This window comes from Chinchilla lanigera, unplaced genomic scaffold, assembly GCF_000276665.1.
Source record: "Chinchilla lanigera isolate Chin_1 unplaced genomic scaffold, ChiLan1.0 scaffold00029, whole genome shotgun sequence".
Lineage (NCBI taxonomy): Eukaryota > Metazoa > Chordata > Mammalia > Rodentia > Chinchillidae > Chinchilla > Chinchilla lanigera.
The window spans coordinates 6001390-6021427 of NW_004955430.1; the positions used below are offsets into that span (position 1 = coordinate 6001390).

Below are 20038 nucleotides of genomic sequence, written 5' to 3' on the forward strand. Positions count from 1 at the left end.
GAAAGTAGGTAGAAACCTTAAAGACAAACGTGTGGGCATAGAGTTTATGAACTAAACCCAGACTGCATGGAAAATACTCCAGAGAAACAACAACTGGGATTTCATCTATTTAAAAAGCTTTTGCACATCAAAATAAATCACCAGCACAGTAAAAAGACAACCTACAGAGTGGGAAAAAATTTTAGCCAACACTCCATCAGACAAAGTACCTATATATAGAATATATAAAGATTTTTTAAAAATCAAACCCCCAAATTTAAAGCCTCAGTCCAATGGGCATCGGAGAGGAATATGCTCTTCTCAGATGAAGCAACACACATAGCAAATAAATATATGAAAAATGTTCAACATCATTGGTCATTAGAAAGATTCATATTGAAACAATGCTGAGATTCCATCTTCCAGGAAAAAATAGCTATCATCAAGAAACCAACCAATAACAAATCCTAGAGGGCCTGTGGGGGAAAAGGGAACCCTTCTCCACTGTTGGTGGGAGTGTAGACCTGTGCAACCACTGTGGAAATTAATGTGGAGATTCCTTAAAAAACTAGCACTAGAGATCCCATTCAACCCAGCTATTCCCCTTCTGGGTATCTTCCCAGAGTTAAAAACATCATACCACAGTGCTATACATAGCCATGTCTATAGCAGCACAATTTCTAATACGTAAATCTTGAGAACAACCCATATGTCCGTCAACCAAGGAATGGATAAAAAAAAATGTGGTATTTTTATACAATGGAGTACTACTCAGCTATAAAGAATGATAAACATGAGACTTTTATAGGTAAATGGATGTAACTTGAGACAATACTCATAAGTGAAATCAATCAGATTTGCATGTGTAAACACTGTGTTGTCTCCCTAGTGTAAAAAGCTAAAAGAGTAAATAAGATCCAAAATGTATAATAGATATTGAGAAATGGGAAGAAACTGTTCAAAAGGAAAGAGAAATTGGGGTAGGAGAAAGGAGAAAAGAAAGAAGGGATAGAGGAAAGTACATATATACATACACATACGCATACACATAAGATAGTTAAGATAGCTATACACTAATTTGTATCAGTTCATTGAAAAGAAGGGTTTGTGCTTATATCATTTATCAACTTTCATGCCTATATCTTATAATCTGAGTAACTACTTTGAAGATAACAAGAAGCAATGTACTAACCATTCTTACTCTCCTACTATCTTGTTTTGAAATTTTGTACCGTTTTAATTGTTTTTCTCTATAAATTAAAAAATACAAAAAATAAAGATCACAGAACAGTCAAGAGAAAATACTGAAGAAGTTGAAGAGAGAAGAAAGGAGGAAAATTTTTCTGAAACTGCTTTCAAAAGCATGGGGTAGTCTACCACGTGCACTGAACCGCCCTCCCCACAAATGAATTGGGTGTCATCTTTTACACATATCTGAGTCCAAAGAGGCTTCTGAGAATGGCAGCAAGTCAGTGAAATATTACTTTCCAAGACAGCAAATGCTTTTCAGGGAGCCTAAAAAGATGTGTATCTGACCCATCTATTTCTTTTCTAGCAGTATTTAGAAAAGGATTGGGTAAAGATGTTCTCTGGCCTCTGAAGCAACCTGATCCTACTCTTCCCACTACTTTAACCCACTCCCTGGTAGAGTTTAGTGCCTCCTTCGAAGGATCTCTAAAACACCAAAAATCCTTCCATAGTCAACCAGTTTGCCTCATGGAAAAAGCAATGGGGCTCTATGGAATTTAGGCTGCTCCAAGTCACCATATGGCCTGATGGATGTGGAAAGGGGACCATACCTTAAGGATGAGGCACAGAATGGTTAGTGCACTATCATTACCGGAGCTTGAAAGGGGAAGTCCACATGAAGCCTGTGGTTGACTTCTCAACCCTGCTGGCAGACATGCATGCCAGTAAGGAAATTACAGTCCCTAAATAAACAACAGGCTGGGAACTGAGCACCAACAAGGGAGAGGACAGTGCCTGCTGGCCAGACAGGGCTGGCCAAGAAAGAACAAACAAAGCTAGGATTTAAATGCTACCAGAATGTTGTATCAATTTAGACTTCCTAGGGAGGGTCTTTGAAAATTCAAACTGCCAGTCACAAAGCCCTCAAATTTGCCCTGCTTTTAAGAAAGATGGACACTTAATCCAATCCCTTCATATGCCAAATGAAAATAGTGAGAGGTGAGGGTGATGACTTACCCACCAGGGCCCAAGAGGAAGAAGCTAAGTCACTAGGTCACTTATTATGCTACAGACCTCCTGGGACTCCCCATTTTCTCCTGTACTATACTAGTTTCTACCTTTAAAAGTTCTTCTAAAGTCTTCAACATGTCATCTGTGTATTCACAGCTAAGACCTTTTCCTGAAATAAGTTTATTGAGTTTCTTCTTCATGAGAGCCCTTGTTCCAAAGTGCCATTTTGTTTTTACACATAAAATTTAATTTCAAAACCAAAAGAGAAGAGACAGAGAGGAACAAGATTCCTTGATCATCTATTGTATGCAGGATTTTTCTGTGCTTTAATCCTTAATCCCCTACACGGCTCTATACAGGCTGGTCTCATGGACCATTGTGTAGCCTGGAAAGCTAGAGGACAGTTTTTTATAAACTAACCCTCTACGGAGCCGTTTCAGTTTAGAGAAAAAAATTTTAATGTGTATCTATAAGCTTTTTGACTTTTTTCTCATTTAACAAACATCATAATTTGCACATTATTGAAAACATGAACATTTCAGGGCAAATCGAGAAAATAACCCTTTCTGTCTTTACACAATTAACTATCAACATTTTGGTACATTTTTCCCCAAGCTTTTATTCCACATTGTAAATATTATCTCTTTACATATTAAGAATAGTATTAAGCCTTTACTGTAAGTCTAAGCAATAAATCTCCAAGTTGGTTATTTTTATAGTTCTGTTTTTATTTAAAGTGCAGTGGTACCTCGGTTGATGAACTCAGTTCTCTCCACAATTCTGGTTGTAAACTGAACTGGATGAAAACGAGATCAAATTTCCTTATAAGGTCAACATTAAACCTTGAATTTGATTTGGTTCTTGTCCAACTCGGTTTGGGACCAGAATCAGAGAATCAAGTTATGAATCAAAGTACCACTGTAATCAAAATTATTGATCATTTCCTTTGCAATATTTTTCTTTCTTTTTAAATAATAGCTTTATTGAGATATAATGTACGTATCAGCTTCTTAAAGTGGGCAATTTAGTGTTTGTGCAACCATCACCACTATTTACAAAACATTTTCACCACCCAAAAGCCTGGTACTCACTAGCAACTCCCGCAGACCTGCAATCACTAAACTCAATCCTATCTCTACTTTGTCTGCATTGGACATTACACATAATCAGAAACTATGTGCCCTTTCGAAATTGGGCTTTTTTCACTTACAATCATGTGTTCAGTGTTCATCCATGTTATTGCATATATCAGTATTTCATTAACTTTAATTGCCAAATAAGGTTTTATTATATGTGGGGTTTTTCTTTTTTTATTAATTTTTTAAGGTTTTTAGCTATTATAAGCAATAGTGAAGGGAGCATTTGTGAACAGGTCTTTGTATTGATCTGTTTTCAGTTCTGTTGAACATAGCTTGGGAGTGGGACTTCTGGGTCCTGTAGTAATCTACATCAGAATTTTGAGGAAATGCAAATCACTTTTCCCAACTGGGCCATACCATTTTACACTTACCATTATACACACAAACAGGGTTCCAGTTTTTCCACGTATTGCCTAGCATTCATTACTGTTTGATTTTTGTTTTGTTTTTTAGCCACCCTAGTGAAGGAGAAACTGTATCCACCTGTCATTTTCATTCGTACTTCCATGAGAACAAATGATGCTGATCATCCCTTTAAGTCTCTATTGGTCATTTGTACATCTTCATTGAGGAAGTAGCTACTCAAGTCCTTTGCCCAATTTTTAATTGGTTATTTGTCTTTTTATTGTTGAGTCATTCCTCTTTTTTTATTTTTTGAGATAGGATCTCTCCATGGGTTCAGACTGGCCTTGAACTCACTATGCAGTCTCAGGCTGGCGTTGAGTTAACGGATCATCCTGCTTCAGCAAGCATGAGCCACCACACCCAGCTGTTCTTCTATTTTTAATTAAAGTGAATGTATATAAGAAACTATCTAGATCATAGATTTTCAGCAGGATGAATTATGACAAAGTACACATAGCTGATTTTGTGCCACCCAGGTCATGAAACACAATATATAACCCTGTCCTCCAGAAGGGGCCTTCCTGGCCTTCCTACATTCCACAATCTTCCTTCTCCCTACGTTAGCCACCAGCAGACGTCTAACACCACTGATTAGTTTTTGACTGTCTTGGGAATACATGTAAACAGAATCATGTATGTTCTTTCGTTATCTGGCTTCTTTCGGGATTTTCAGAGTAATATTCAATCACGTTGTTACAAACAATGTCAATATGGTCCTTATCATCGTCATATACCATTTTATTGCCTGAATGTTCCACTATTTATGTGTCCACTTAACTACTGGGAGTCATTTTGTTTGTTTAAAGTTTTTGGTTATACCACATTTAGTTATGTTTTGTACATTTCCAATTAAGTCAGGTCTTGCATAATCACTGTTAAAATTTGCCCCTAGACACTCTGGGTTTATTAATACCATCATAAGTGATATTATTTTCTAAATTTCATTTTATAATTATTTATAAAGTATGTTTACAAATAAGGTTAATTTTTTTTAACAATGACTAGCCATTTGGCTAGATTCTATAAGTTTATATCTATAATCTATGTTTATCTGTGGATTCATTGTGATTTTCTACATAAACAATTATGGTGTCTGTAAATAAATATGGCTTTATTGCTTAGTTTTTAATTCTTATTCCTACAATGTCCAGAGCATTGCTGATTAGTAGTGATGGTACTAGGCATTACTGACTTGTGCCTTACATCATTGGAAAAGCTTTTAATATTTTACTACCATGTCTGTTGCCCTATATTCTTGTGACAAACACCTCAAATAAATCAACTTAAAGGAGGAAAGGTGATTTTTGGCATATGATTTTAGAGGTTTCAGCCTATAGTTAGATGTCCCCATTGCTTTTGGGCCTGCGGCAAGGCAGAAAAATCATGGCAGAAGGGTGTGGGAGACAGGAAGTGCAGATGGAGGAGCTAAGGAAAGATAAAATACTCAGTTATGCCCCTGTAACCCAATCACTTCAACCAGGGCTCACTCCCTATGTTTCTGTTACCTTTCAGAAATACCATAAAGTTATTATCTCATGATCCAATCACTTTCTGAAAGCCCCACCTCCTCTGCACACATGAGACTTTGAGGGCACATTTTAAATCTAAGACAACAATTGTGTGTGTGTGTGTGTGTGTGTGTGTGTGTGTGTGTGTGTGTGTCATAGCTTTCTTACAGTTACCCCTTATTAGATTAAGAAAATCCTCCTTTCTAGTCTGAATTTCTGAAAAGCTTTTTTGGTATAGACAGCTGCTGCATTTATCAAATGTACTTTTAAAAAATCGATTTAAATTATATTGTCTTTATTCTGTTAATGTAGTGTTTGATATGGATTGATATCCAAATATCAGTCCAACTTTACAGTCCTAAAATAAACATAATTTGGTCATGTCATTTATTTGTCATTGAATTCAGTTCACTAAGACATTTTCTATAAATGTTTACCCAAGCAATCACTGATAATTTTCTCATATCTATATTGGGTACTAATGTCAAGTTTGTACTGGTCTCAGGAAACAAGATGAGGATACTTACTCTTTTTCTATTCCAGAAGAATTTCTGTGTAAGTGATTTAATCTCTTCCTCAGTATTTGGTATAATCAATATTATACCAAATCAACATTGAGGAAACCATCTAGATCTGCAGGTACATTGTTTGGGTTTTTTTTATTTTGGTTTGATTTGGTTTGGTTTGGTTTGGTTTGGTGACAAACTTTTAAAGAATAGAATCATTTTCTTTAGTACATTAGGACTACACAGCTACTGTTTCTTCTATGCAGTTTTAACAAGTCCTAATTTTAAACAATTTAGCTATTTACCTAAAATTTCAATTTTATTATTATAAAATTAGTAATAAAATCCTCTTGTTACTGCTATAATTTATACTGATGCCTCTTTCTCATTCCTAATATTCATTATTTGTGTGTTTCCTTTTCTTGATTCTAACCAGGATTTGTCATTTTTGTTAATCTCCTCAAAGAGTCAGCATTTGGCTTTGGTGTCCCTACCTACTACATGTTTGCTTTGGATTTCACTGATTTTGACTATTATCTTTATTATTTCTTTCCTTCTAGTTTTTCATGGTTTAATTTCTTCCATTGCTTTTAACCTTAAGTATTTCTTTCAAGCACACTGAATGATGTGCTCTTCCCTAGATAACCGTTGTACTTGCTAGCCTCCTTGCCTTTGCTCTGATAATTCCCATTGTTTATAAACCATACTTCCCTTTCTCACAAGTATGCCAGTTTTGCAAGCCCTCCTCAAATGCTACTTCCTTCAAGAAGCAGTCCCTGCATCCTGTTATTTAATATCCCTTATGTTCCCATAATAATTTTGCCCTTCATATATCAGTTTTTAAAATGTTTTTTATTTTAAAAACGAAAGAAAACATATTAACAGATATTTACAAAATAACACAAAAATAATACAAGCAATACATATTTTCAGACAAGGTGATAGGAAATTAACAATGGTGGTTGTATTACATATTGATATGTTCAAATTGATCTAAAGATTTTTAAAAAATTAGCGCCCCCAAATTCAAAGACCCAATCCAAACATGGGCATCTGAGATGAATACACACTTCTTAGATAAAGAAATACAAATAGCAAATAAATACATGAAAAAATGTTCAACATCATTAGTCATTTGAGAAATGCAAATTAAAACAATACTGAGATTCCATCTCACCCCAGAAAGAATGGCTATCATAAAGATATCAAACAAAAACAAATGCTGGAGGGGCTGTGGGGAAAAAGGAACACTTCTCCACTGTTGGTGGGAGTGTAGACTGGTGCAACCACTGTGGAAATCAGTCTGGAGATTCTTCAATAAACTAGGATTAGAGGTTCCATTCAACCCAGCTATTTCCCTTCTGGGTATTTTTCCAGAAGAACTGAAAATATCATATCACAGCAATATATGTATGTGCACCCATGTTTATAGCAGCACAACTTGTAACAGTTAAATTGTGAAAGCAACCCAAATGCTCATCCACTGAGAAATGGATAAAAAAGTTGTGATATTTTTATATAATGGAATATAACTTAGCTATAAAGAAAGGTAAATTCACAGCTTTTATAGGTAAATGGTCACAACTAGAGACCATACTCATAAGTGAAATAAATCAGACCCGCATGTGTAAACACTGTATTGTCTCACTAGTGTAAGAACCCAAAAGAGTGAATAAAATCTAAAAGGTACAATAGATATTACAAAAGGGAAAGAAACTGGAAGGCACAACTGGGATGAGGGAAAAGAGAAAAGAAAAAAAGAAGGGAAAAATACATACATAGATATACACAGGATAGCTAAGATAGTTGTACTACTGATTTATACTACTTTATTGAAAGCACAGTTAATGTTTAATTGTTTGATCAATCTTACTTGCCTATATTTGTTTATCATATGTCACCTTTACAAGACGGGTTACATACTTCCTTCCATTAGCATCCTAAGACTGAAAGCTCCATTTTCTGAAAGGCCTACCATGGTTCTTTGAACAAAACACCTATTCAGTAAACAGCAGTGTCCATGACCCAACTTCAGGGGTTACATTCACACAAACTAACCAAGTTAAACTGCAAGTATCGTCTACTGGCCAGTTAGTCAAATGTTTAGAATCAAAAACACTGTAAGAATAATTTTTTATAAATCTTACTTTTTTCCAAATGACAGCCATATACCGTTTTTCTTTTTCTCCATCATTTAGAACCCACACCAGCCCCTCTTGCTTAGGGAAAGCAGTCAAATCTAGCACCACCACAACCATCACCCCCTTTTAAGGAAAATCCAACCCCCCACCCCATTTATAGAGAACAGTCAAATGGAAAAAAGATTTCTTTTTCAAGTTGAAAGATGAAATTCACTAAAGGATAATTCTGATATGGGTAGTGCACATTAAAAACATAAGGTTTTACAAGTTTGAACAAGTTGCCATACTGTTAAAAAGACTTCAGAGCAAGACTTGAAATGCAGGGGAGTTGCAGGCAATGTGCCGGCTGTAGGTGCATCTTTGGAACCTTATTTAGAGGCCTGATAACACGTATATGTAAAATGGATTCCCCTTGATTAGAGCACGATGTACAGCTCTGCCCCTTTCCAAACGTATCAAATAGGCATCTCTAGCTGTCTGAGCTGTCTTTACTGTTCAACAATACAAACTTCAGTGCACAGCTTCTAAAGTCATTGTTGACAGAAAAACCAGTTGAACATATGGGCCATCTGTAGTACAACCAGACAGGAGTGGAGAGCACAAGGGCTTTGAAGAGAAGCTTATGTTCCCATCTCAGCTGCCAACCAATTAGCTCTAAGGCCGTAAGTAGCCTGCTTGTTTTCTGTAAAGAACAGCCTCCTCACCCGTGAAATGGGCAGGGCTATGCCTATTCAAATACGGGTTGCAAGTGCCTGGCCCCCATATGTAGTGGCAGTGTTCTTAAAGTGAGGGTGCCTCAGGTGGTGTTTTGTTGTTACTGACGTATTGCTATTGCTTAGTACCCAACAAAAGGAACAGGGACACTTTCTTTTTGTTTGTTTTTGCGTTGCTGGAGATCAAACCCAGGACCTTGCACATGCTAGGCAAGTGCACTGCCACAGAGCAACAGAGTATGAAAAATACAGTGAATGTTCAAACTTTTTAAAAAAATTTTTATAGCAAAAGACACATTGGCACTAACAATCCTCAAAATATTCTCCCTCACTTCAAACACATCCTGTTGTTCTTGTCACTTTCTGAAGGAGTTCTGGAAGTCTTTTGTGAGTGTGTTTAGCTTTACTGTGGTGGCTGCCTCCATGTCCTAAATCAGCTCAAAATGTTGATCTTTCCTGGTCATTTTTACTTTAGGGAAGGGCAAGAAATTACACTGTGCCAAGTCCAGTGAATAAAATGAGCCTGCCTTTGTGTTGGATTGCACATGGCCGCAGCATTCACCATATTTCTGATCACACCTTGTAAAGATACTCACAAAAGAAGACTTCGAGAACCACTCCAGAAAGTGGCAAGAATGATGGGATAAGTGTGTTCAAAGTGAGGGAAAGTAGTCTGAGGAAGATTCATGCAATGTGTCTTTTACTGTGATTTCTAAACATTTAAACACACACTACTTTTTGATCAACCCCTGAACATACCCAGGCAGTCATAGTCTTAAGGGCTAACAGTCATCATTACAGCTGGACCAGAAAAAAAAAAATGGACTTGGCACAAATTTCCTATGAACACAGCATCCTATCAGAAGAAATAATTTTAATGAAGACCCAAAACAGATCCAAAGATGAATTAGATAAACCTCAGTAGGGCCTACAGACAAAAGAAATATGGCAGCTACTTTACAGTATCTCTGATTAAATCACAGTACTCTGGTATGTCTACGAGAGCTCCTAGGTTGTGTTTCATGGCATAGGTCTAATGTGAACTCACTTTCATCTTTCCTAGCAGGGTGACCTTGGGAAGATGCCAAGCAGTAGCTCTTGCGTTTACAATGTTATGGTACATCCCTCCCACACCTTGTGAATCTGAACGGGCTTCATTTCCCCAAACACCAAGATGTTTCTCAGTAGAACCCAATGGAGGTCAGCACCCCCGCCCCAAACACTCATCTGCCGGGGCACAAAGACAAAGTGTAGTCTTTAGTCTTAATAACAAAATTCAACCTTCACAGTCATGCTGCCCTTGAATGCAAAGTCAAATTCTTTCGTGAATTACACAAGTAGCCTTCAGAAACTAAGTCAAACTTTATCTTGTGTTACTAGTGTGTTCTAACTTTAAAAAAAAAAAAAAAAAAAAAGGCTAGTATAGACAAATGTTACTCAAGAAGAAACACGCATAGCACGCAAATCCTGAGCCGGTCACGTTACTGGAAAGCTAAACACCCACAATCCTCACTTCAGTGACCAGTACAAATGCTGCCTCTTAGTGTCATTATGTGCCTGGCTTCTTAATTCCCTTAGGTTAACAAATCCACCAGGCCATATATATTTTCAGCACCTTTTCCTAAAACTCTTACATCACTCACATATGTTCCATCTGATAATTTCTGCTGAAAACCTGATAATTTCTGCTGGGATAGCAGAAAGTTGGTTTTCTTAATGAATATTATTTAAAGCATTCAACAAATGAGAATGAAGGAACCCCAGGCACTTTCTTTTCAATCCGGGCTGTGAAGTTTGAAGTTTCAAGCTCCATCTCAGTAATTATCCTGACTCTAGTATAGATTGCGTTTTGTTTTGCTTTTTCACATTTAAAAAAAAAAAACACAAAAAAACCAACAACGTTTGCCCTACTCTTTTTTTTGTACCAGAAATTGTGCTTGCCAGGCAGGCGCTGTTGCCCTACCCTTTCTTCTGTGATTTTTGGAGTGGTTATGTGCACTTGGCTTAGAAAGGTGGGGAACAGCTACCTGCAAATAGAGCTCACAAGAAGAAAACCAAGATTCTAAAATATCAAATAAGAGAAAATTGGTAGTATCTTTTGGAGCCCCTGGATGAAGGTGTGCCTCAAACAATGTCCTGCTTTTTTCCATTTAAGTAATCCAATAAATTTCATTTCGATTAGACTCATTTTGGATTAGATTTTCATTCACTTAGAACCTCTGAGAAAAAATGTTTTGAGATTATTTAACAAATACTACCAATGCAGTAATTCTTTTTTTTTTTTTTAAAGTAAATCTTTATGCATGAGACCAAGAAAATGAAACTGCTGGGCATCATGTCACGTCAAATCCATAATAAAATAAGTCAAAAACACATTATTTCAAAGGAATTAGCATTAAAGAAAGAAAAGTGAAAAATACAAGCCTGTTAACTGCCATTCATACTGACAGTTCTCTATAAGAACAGAAAGGAGGAACTTAGTATAGAATCTTTAGACACAAAATGAGGAAAAGGAGACGTATCATATCTACAAGAAACTAATTTTTCCAAGAAATGCACACAGTGTTCCACATGCAAACTTGGAACATACCTGCCAGACCAAATCAGGATCAAAATTAAAACTTGAAGCTTCCTGCAAGAAGATAAATTATAAATAACTTTATCCACTGTGCTTCCTTTCACTTCTTTCAGATGATCTCAGACCCCAGGCTCCAGCTGACTGGCACACGTGAGGTCTGCAAGAGCACCGTCCCCATTTTAAAGGGGCCTCTCCAATGCTCACCCTGCAGTGACACACTATTACAACTCCCTAAGTTTAGAGGGGCACACAGAAATCTACTAGATCTACTGGGCTGTGGTTCCACGTAGTGCTTGAAGTCAGGTAAGATTCCACAGATTTCACAACAAATACCTTTCTCTAATTGATGCAAATGTGATTCAAATATATTTATGTTTTGATTGTTTAATTTTTAAAAAATTATTATGGTAAAAGACACATTGTCATTAATTCACCTCCCTAAACATACCCTCCTCTACTTCAAGGACACTTATCCAGTCATTCTTGATACTTTCTGACGCAGTTCTGGAAGTTGTACTTTTACTTGTGTTGTTATGGCTTCCTAGATGTTCCACATTCATTCAACTCATTTATCGTTCACGGTCATTTGACTTTAGGGAACAGCCAGACATTGCATGGGGCCAGATTCAGTGAATAAAGTAAATGATGGCATCCCTCAGTGTTATTACAAACATGGCTGGGGGCTGGGGATTTAGCTCAGCGGCAAAGCGCCTGCCTGGCAAGCACAAGGTTGTGAGTTCGGTTCCCGGTACCGGAGAAAAATCAAAAAAAAAAAAAAACATGGCTTTACCTTGGATGGCACATAGCGGAGAATTCACCGTATTTTTTATCCTAGGCACCCACAAAAGAGTATTTCCAGAACTGCTTCAGAAAGTGGCAAGAACATGATTTCTCTCATGTGAGTAACCCAAATTATAAATAAACAACAAAACAAAACATAGATAATAAGAGGTAAGAAGACTGATCTTACTCGAATAGGAAAGTGATCAAGAGTTGGAGAGAAAGGGAAGGAAGGAGAGAGAGAAGAGATAAAAAAAAAAAAAAGAAATTAAGATAAGTCATATATATATATATCAACTCCACACAAGTAATGTAAATATTATGTACTCCAAACATGTACTAATAAAAAAAAGCTGTGAGAACGATAAGTATGTTCAAACCAAGGAAGAGTATTTCGAAGGGGATTAATGCCAATGCATCTTTTACTGTAATTTTTTAAAAATTTAAATATACACCATATAGTTTCACCAAACCTTCCATGCAGGGATGTTTAGGGTTCAGAAGCTCACCTCCAATTTCTCTAGGAAGCAAGAGACAAGTAGTACCTTGTGAGCCCTAATTTGTGTCATCTGCCTGAAACTACAGGGTCAGTTTACTCTAAAAAAACTCTTTTAAAGATTTTGCCCTGGTACTAAGTGCCACTTTCCCAAAACTAAGACACAACAGGGTCCCAAGTTCTGCCCTCTGGATTTAAAGATCACTTCTATTTGGTAGTCAACTCTAGTCTTGTATAATGCGGCTTTCCAACATTTCCTCCAATTTCCAATGCACCAAATTGGATGAGATCACAGCCTCTGTCATGAGTTATACACACAGCCAAGGCGATGACCCTCTACCAGCTGCCTCCATAACTCAATTTAGGTGTGTTCAGTATACATGTTAATGGGACCCAGATTTCTCCACAGACAAAACATAAGGCAGTGCTTTTGTAAATTAACCGGCATCCAAAAAGAAAGACTCAGGCTGTTTCCTGACAAAATATATTGATTTTCATGTGTCCTAACAATGTGTTCCTACGCCTGCAAAACAGCATCCTTAGCACCCATAATAGAAAAATTCCAAGCTTAACTGAATGATAATGTGTATATGTGAATTTGCCCTAATAATCATGGTTTTATGCCTTCCCATATAGACAGCCTAAATGATATTTTTATTTCCTAATGATTTTGTTTTATAATATGACATTAAAGCTAGAAATGGTACACCAGAATTTTTTTTTTTTTTGTACTGGGAATCAAACTCAGGACCTTGCACTTGCCAGGCAGGTGCTTGTGCCAATGAAGTATATCACCAGCCCAGTAAACTAGAATTTAAAATGATTTTTACTTTAAAAAGTCACCAAAACACAGCAATTGCCTTTGTGCCAAAACATTTAGCAGGAAAATACCACACTAGGAGAGATGCTCAGGTTCTCCAAAGATCTCTAGAACTTATTTTTCCTTTATTTTAAAAAATGACAATTGAGAAATAGATGTGTGTATCTCCTCTCCTCACTTACTACTTGTATGAGGGATTGAGGAGGTGGGTGAAAGCGGGACTGAACCACTATACGCAAAATAAAAACCAGATCTTTTATACTTATTACATATTTTCTTTTTTCTATTTTTACTTTTTCTTAAGCCTTAACCATGTGTCAGGTTTGATCACAATGAAAAGCATAAAATCTCAGTTATAAACCACTGCCCCTCCCAAAAAATACTTTTTTTCAAATTAAAGTTATGTAAATGCAAAACAATTGATGAGCCAGGATTAACAATTATTTTTATATTAATATATGGTCCTTTATATTTTCAAATCAATTTACAGCAAACACATCATGAGACCCTATGACTTACATAACCTCCTCACTTGGGGGACATAGGTTTCAAAGCCAATGTTCTACATTATTTGCACACACACAAAAAATAATTACTTGGATGAAGACATTGCCATGGATGAGGAAAAAAAATCCCAAGTCAGAACTGTACATGCCAAGAATTCAACAGTTAATATTAGTTTCTTTTTCCCTAGGACTTGGGGGTTTTTTGGCAGACAACTCAAAATCATGCACTACAAGAAAGACCAAAAAAATCATTATCCTATCATCAAGCTCGAGAATTTTCTTGTAAGCTGATGGTGTCCAGGAAACTCCTTGAGTGTTAAGCTCAAGTTTGGAATTTGCAGACCACGAACATCTTTATGAAACATTCTTCTTAACAGAATAGTTTAAATCAAAAATTTTTTATTCTTAAAGTGAGTATTGTACTATTTGCTCTCCTCTCACAAACACCGGAAATAAAAAACTTGAAATTTCTAAGTACTGGCAAAGCAGTACTTCTCATTTTGATCTGCTTCTTAATTACAGATCAAGGCTTGGCCGTCATCATTTACTTTATTATTCTTTGCATGCTTTAAAGCCACTCGGAGTGATTTTTGTATTCCTCTCAATAGTTTAGCTCTCTGCCCCCACAGTCAAACAGGATGCTTTGTGAATTTTTAATAAATGATTAGTTCCAGACTTGTTTAGGAAAAAAACATTGGAATCATTAAGAAGTAAATTTTGCTGATAGTATGATTTTAATTCTTCGATACATCTGATGCCTGTAAAATAACTTCCCTATAAAAAAAAAAGCCCTGTTTTTCAAAAGTGTCTTCATTGTAGTGTGAATAGAGAGGGTGGTTATTCTAGCCTTAGAAATTTACTTTTAAAGCACATACAAAGACTCCCTTAGGGTTAACAGCATTGGACATAATCTGGAAATGAACCCAGCTTCTTTCAGCACGGGACACTTGAGCCCTTTATTCATTTGCCTAGAAAAGGATCCTAATTAAAAAGCCAATAAATTAAATGTACCCAGGAAGGAAGAAAGATCCAGAAGCAAGGTACCCACCAAGTGCCGAGAAAACACACAGGATTAATTTCACATATTTGTTAGGTACCATCAAGTTAGAACGAACTCTGAAGGCAGTGCTGTTTTTGACAAATGTGCTCAGCTCCTACCTTCATTTCGATGACAGTCTGGAGAGCCTTCGTCTTGGCTGGCTCCGGCTGAAGTTGGCTTCTTCGGTGCAGTTCCTGGGGAGGAACACGATAGAAATAAGCCTGACGGTTCATCCTTCCGTTACACCATGACCTTTACACAGCGATCACACAGCCCACTGGGTCCAGGTTCCCTGTGCACAGACATAAGCAAGCCACAGGTGCCTCTTCCCCCACACTCTTTAGCATCCCTCCTGCCTGCAGCCTGCGTTCCGGTGAAACGCTCCTGGCACATGCGCTATTTCTGAAACTTCCATCAATAATTAATGCCAACTGTGACAAAGCCAGCAAGTAATCATCGTCCAAATACTGCTCAACACTGGGGCTGATGCCCAGCCATCAAATCATAATTTGCTAAATTACATTACTCTGTGCTCCCAACACAAACACAGCAAGGGTATGGAAGAAAGAAAATGACTAACGTGGTTGCAAATCTGCTGCACGCATGGCATTTTGCTACTGAGGTAGGTTTAAAATGAGCAATTTAAAACCACTTCAGTGCAACTGTGACTTTTTTTTTTACTGTGATCTGTTGTAACCCTGTGAATCTCTTGCTTCCAAATCCAAGTTTCTATCCTTTTTCAAAAATCATAACTGCGGGTGATATGTTTACATATCATGATGCCAAGAAATTAAAATGGCATTAATATCAACAGTATTACAAGAGAGACAAAAATGGCCAAAGCCAGATGTGAATCCAGTAACTCAGGCAATAAGGAACAATATTTCTTTAAATGAAGAATGAACAACATTATTACAGTTTTAAGTTTAAAGGCTTATTTCGTGCATGCCTTTCCTCAAAAGAACAGTTTTGTCTCGATTTGGAAAAGTTGTCTTGGCAGAAGAGACACAGATAAGATTTGTTCAGGTCATGCACTCATTTTCTTAACAACTAGCAACAGAGTTATTAGAGGGCGAAACAGCAGGAATAATCAAGAGGTGGGTCTTTCTTGTTTTTAAAAAAAATTTGAAAGTTTATGGTCCAGTAGTTCCAAAATCTACAGCCATTTCATATTGACTGCTCAATTGATTTTTCAGGAAGCAGAAATAAGTCTTAATGAAATTTCTTCGTAAGTGACCCGTATCAAGTCTGGACCCACCTCTTGATTATTTTCCTTAAGATGATCGTCTCTAATTCCAGTCATTTTCCTGAAAATGACATGATTTCATTTTATTAAATTGTATTTTATGCCAGTGGCCTAAAAATCTTAACCATGAACCATGCATGGTGCACATGTTCAGGGACCAGCACTGGGCAATCACTGCTACAGCTCTAACTTCAGGAGTCAGAGACACATATTTTCTCCTCAAAGTCATGAGTGACACAAGTCAGGAATCCAATGCAAAACTACTTCTCACCCTAGGATTCAAGACCTGTTCTTTCTAATGATTTAAAATGCTCTCATGTCAGTTAAGACATACACATCCCTGCAAGAAATGGAGCAAGTGCTACTGAACCTACCTTATGAATAAATCAAGACCCCTACATCCTTTTGGAGTCTATAACTTCAAAAGCTGGCAGGATAGACATTTTTAGGCTCCTTGGAGATGGCAGAGGTCTTCTGAAAAGAAGACCTTATAGGCAATTGTCCTTTATTATGCATTTACAATATCCCTGCCACTGCTTGTTTCTTGCAAGTCTCAGCATTTCCAAACAAACAATGTGACCTATATATTAAGTCCAGTGGGCTTCTGGTAAATACTTAAATAGCACCCGTGATGGTGAACATCACTCCACCTAAGTGGCATCATTATTATAGAGTTAAAAAGTACTATGTTTTAAATATGGTGTGACTGTACCCCTCAAAGTTTCATCTGCCGGAAGCTTGATCACCAGTGTGGCAAAGTGCAGGGTAGTGGAACCTTTTAAAAGGTGGGCCCAGCAGGAGCTCATTAGGTTACTGAAGGCACTGTCCTCGGAAGAGACTAAGGTACTTCTTGTGGGATCCTGGAAAGTTTTTATGAGAGAGTTGTTATGACAGAGTAAGATGGCCCCTCTCCATTCTCTCTGCCTATCCCACTGTGGGACCTCACTCTCTCACATGCACCCTTACCATGATACCATCTACCAGGATGTAATATACAGAGGGAGGTTCCCTCACCATGCTCTTTGGATTCTGAGCATTCAAAACTATAGGGTAATAAACCTCTTGTCTATAAAGTAGCCAGTGTCAGGTATTTTGCTAGGAAGAGGGAACATTATATAGTATTTTCCAATACATAGATATAATAGATTCAGTAATCCCAAGTTCCTACATAAAAGAAATTAGGAAATTATGAGTTTTAGTAAATGTTATTAAGTATTTGTAAATTTAATTTTTAACATTAGCTAGTAGAATATATTTCCAATGTTTGGCTTTCATGGTCAGAACAATCCAGTTCCACTATACTTTGGATTAATCCCATGAGAACTTCAGTCTCTAAAACAAGCTACTTAACCTTCAACATTACTTCCAACCTTACTGGACTACATCTGACCAATAAAATCTCATAAGTTAAAAAATAGGAAATAAGTCACTTGTCAGAATTATTGTACAGTAAGTGTTACAATAGTAGAATTTTTAATTATATTTTATGGATCACCAATTCTGGCACCAGGTATCAAAATCATCTTTAAAACAAGGTTGAGAAATTAAGTTCATGATAATTTTATACCATAGATAATCCCATTCTAGAATAAAAATTATGAGAACTTTGTTGTATAAAACAAAAATAGTCAAGAAACAACTAAGCAAAAGAGCAAAAACAAAAACCATAGGGTAAAGGGATGCAGTCTTGTAATTTCTGCCAAGTACAAAAAAACAATACAGACAAATGTACAACTAAAAAAGAAAGCTAAACTATGGCAACTGTTATGCAAAACTGGGAACAGTTCTGGTTTCTATAATTAACTAAGTTCTATTATATTATAAACCATGTCAAACTCCAGATTGTGCCCTTTCCCTCTGTGTCATTCTTTAAAAATAAGAATAAAATCTCCTATTACCAGAGATTGTAATTTTAGTTCTGATTTCATTGTTTCTGAAGAGTACCCTAGTTCTTAAGAATCAGTACTGTAACCTATATGCACACTAAGTAAATAATCTGAAAGTCCCATCTCAGATGTTTTATGCACCTCTGAGATTCTTAAAATGTTCACTCTGCCTGAGCAGAGAGGACTAGTTGCCCAATAGATTTGTGCTCCTCTTTCATAATGGAAAGCTGTTGCTAAGAAGCCCTATGACTTCTACCACCACCCTTGTGTCTAGATAGGACTTATTTCTGCCAGCAGAATATGGACAGAATAATGAAGAACTCCCATCTGCAAAAACTTCCAAACTAGTTCTCAATTCTCCTTCTTTGGCTATCTGCTAAATAGAAGTGAAGGACTTGAAGACCTAGGAATATAGCAAAGCCCAAGACAAAAAAGAGCCTAGGTACCTGGAACACGATTTGAAAAGGCTGCTGAGCTCCTACACTAGGTGGAAGAGTGAATGAAAAATAAGCTTCTATTAAGTCAAGCCTCTGAGCTTCCATGCTTTATCTATGGAAATCCAAGCTTTCTGCTCTCACTACAGCAATTGCTGCACAAAGAAAAAAACACATTATTAGTCCTGTATTGTTTGCAGCTTTTGAATCACAGAAGAGGTTTTAGTATGTGGTTGTTTGCCAAGTTTTTCTAAACAGACATACGAGTTGGTTGAATGCGCTAACTATTCCTAACCTCCCGGGAAATACAGCCATTGTACAGTAATCTTAAACAACTAATGAATTTTTCCAGAAGCATTTGCTATTTACTCATATAGGTATGGGTGAGTACAAGATCTAACTTACTCTAATAGGTTTTAAATGACAATATTAAGTCATCAAGTATAGCTGTATCTAAGACTTTTCTGGTCGCAGATTTCTCAAGTGGAAAGGGCAAATTCTCTTCAGAAATGGGCACATAAGCACACACACAAACAAAATGGTGTGAACCATTTCAATGAATTCACAGAGCCAGGCTCAGCACCCCAGAGGTTTACCCCTGAACCAGACTCTGGGATGAGAACTTTTATTGAGAGGAAAGAGCACTGTACTCATACTCAGAAATCATGACTCTCAGAGTGCTCTGGGAGCTGCTGGTCCCACAGATCGAGTCCGTGCTTGGCTCACACTGCCACGGTTCCCAGCTTAAACTCGTGGAGAGAGCCAGGTATTTCCCATGTATTTCCTGAGGGCAGAGTGGGCAACCCAGCACCACGCCGCCATTGCAGACTGAGTCTCTCCCCTCCCTGCACCCAGGGCAGAGAGAAGGTCCTCACTCAGAAGCCCCAGGGACTTCTCTGGCTGGGAACAGGGTGTGTAGCCTCTCCTAGTGCCCGCATGCCCTGCACCCAGTGAGCGAGTGCTCTGGGAGCTGCTAGACACACGGTTTGAGGCCGTGCTTTACTTTCACCCGGACCCCCTAACGGGTCGAAGGCACAGGCAGCCTGTGACTGCTACCCATCCGGCCTGCATCTGGTTCCTGTATGTATTCTGAACTGACTGGAGACATAGAATCAGGTGGTTCACAAACTGTGGACCCTGCAGTTTATGTCTGGATTTTGCCTGTACCCTGAACTGCCTGAGGACATAGGTCCACTGGACTGGGATTGTCACACCAGTGCAACCAGGGTCTGGGCAGTGCACGTACTCTGAACTGCAAGGGGATGCTGGATTAGATGGTCAACCATCAACTGACACCAATGCCCATGTCTGAGAACAGGGATAACTAGAAACAAATCAACAACTGCCGGAAAACCTGAGACAAAGTAGTGCTTCTCAGAGGTCACTCTGGGGCAAACCTGAACAACACAAAAACTAGGGACACTAGTGGCCTTTGCTATGCAGCTACTGAAGAGGGAAACTAAGCTTTCTGTATCCAGTACCAAGCACGACAAAATGAAGGACTAAAACACAATCCCAGAACTCCACCCCACTCAGAACAAGTCCAGGAGACATCAACATAGGAGAACTTGGTAAACACATGCCTGAAATAGCTGAAATGATTAAAATGGAAGTAAAGAAACAACTCCATAAGGCCATAGAAGAGATGAGATCAGGAATAATC

The 20038-nt window shown here is 37.6% G+C and overlaps 1 protein-coding gene across 10 annotated transcripts in view; it reads right to left on the reverse strand.

Annotated features, from left to right (window-relative positions):
- Positions 1 to 20038, reverse strand: part of Erc2 (ELKS/RAB6-interacting/CAST family member 2) — a 963719-nt gene that overhangs the window by 656199 nt on the left and 287482 nt on the right. For all 10 annotated transcript variants that reach the window (XR_001234567.1, XM_005387388.2, XM_013515688.1 and 7 more), the window contains exon 4: positions 14929 to 15003. Coding sequence is in view for 9 of the 10 variants with exons in the window: in XM_005387388.2 (XP_005387445.1) it covers positions 14929 to 15003 (75 nt within the window). In the remaining variant the exon portion in view is untranslated. The remainder of the gene's footprint in view (positions 1 to 14928; positions 15004 to 20038) is intronic.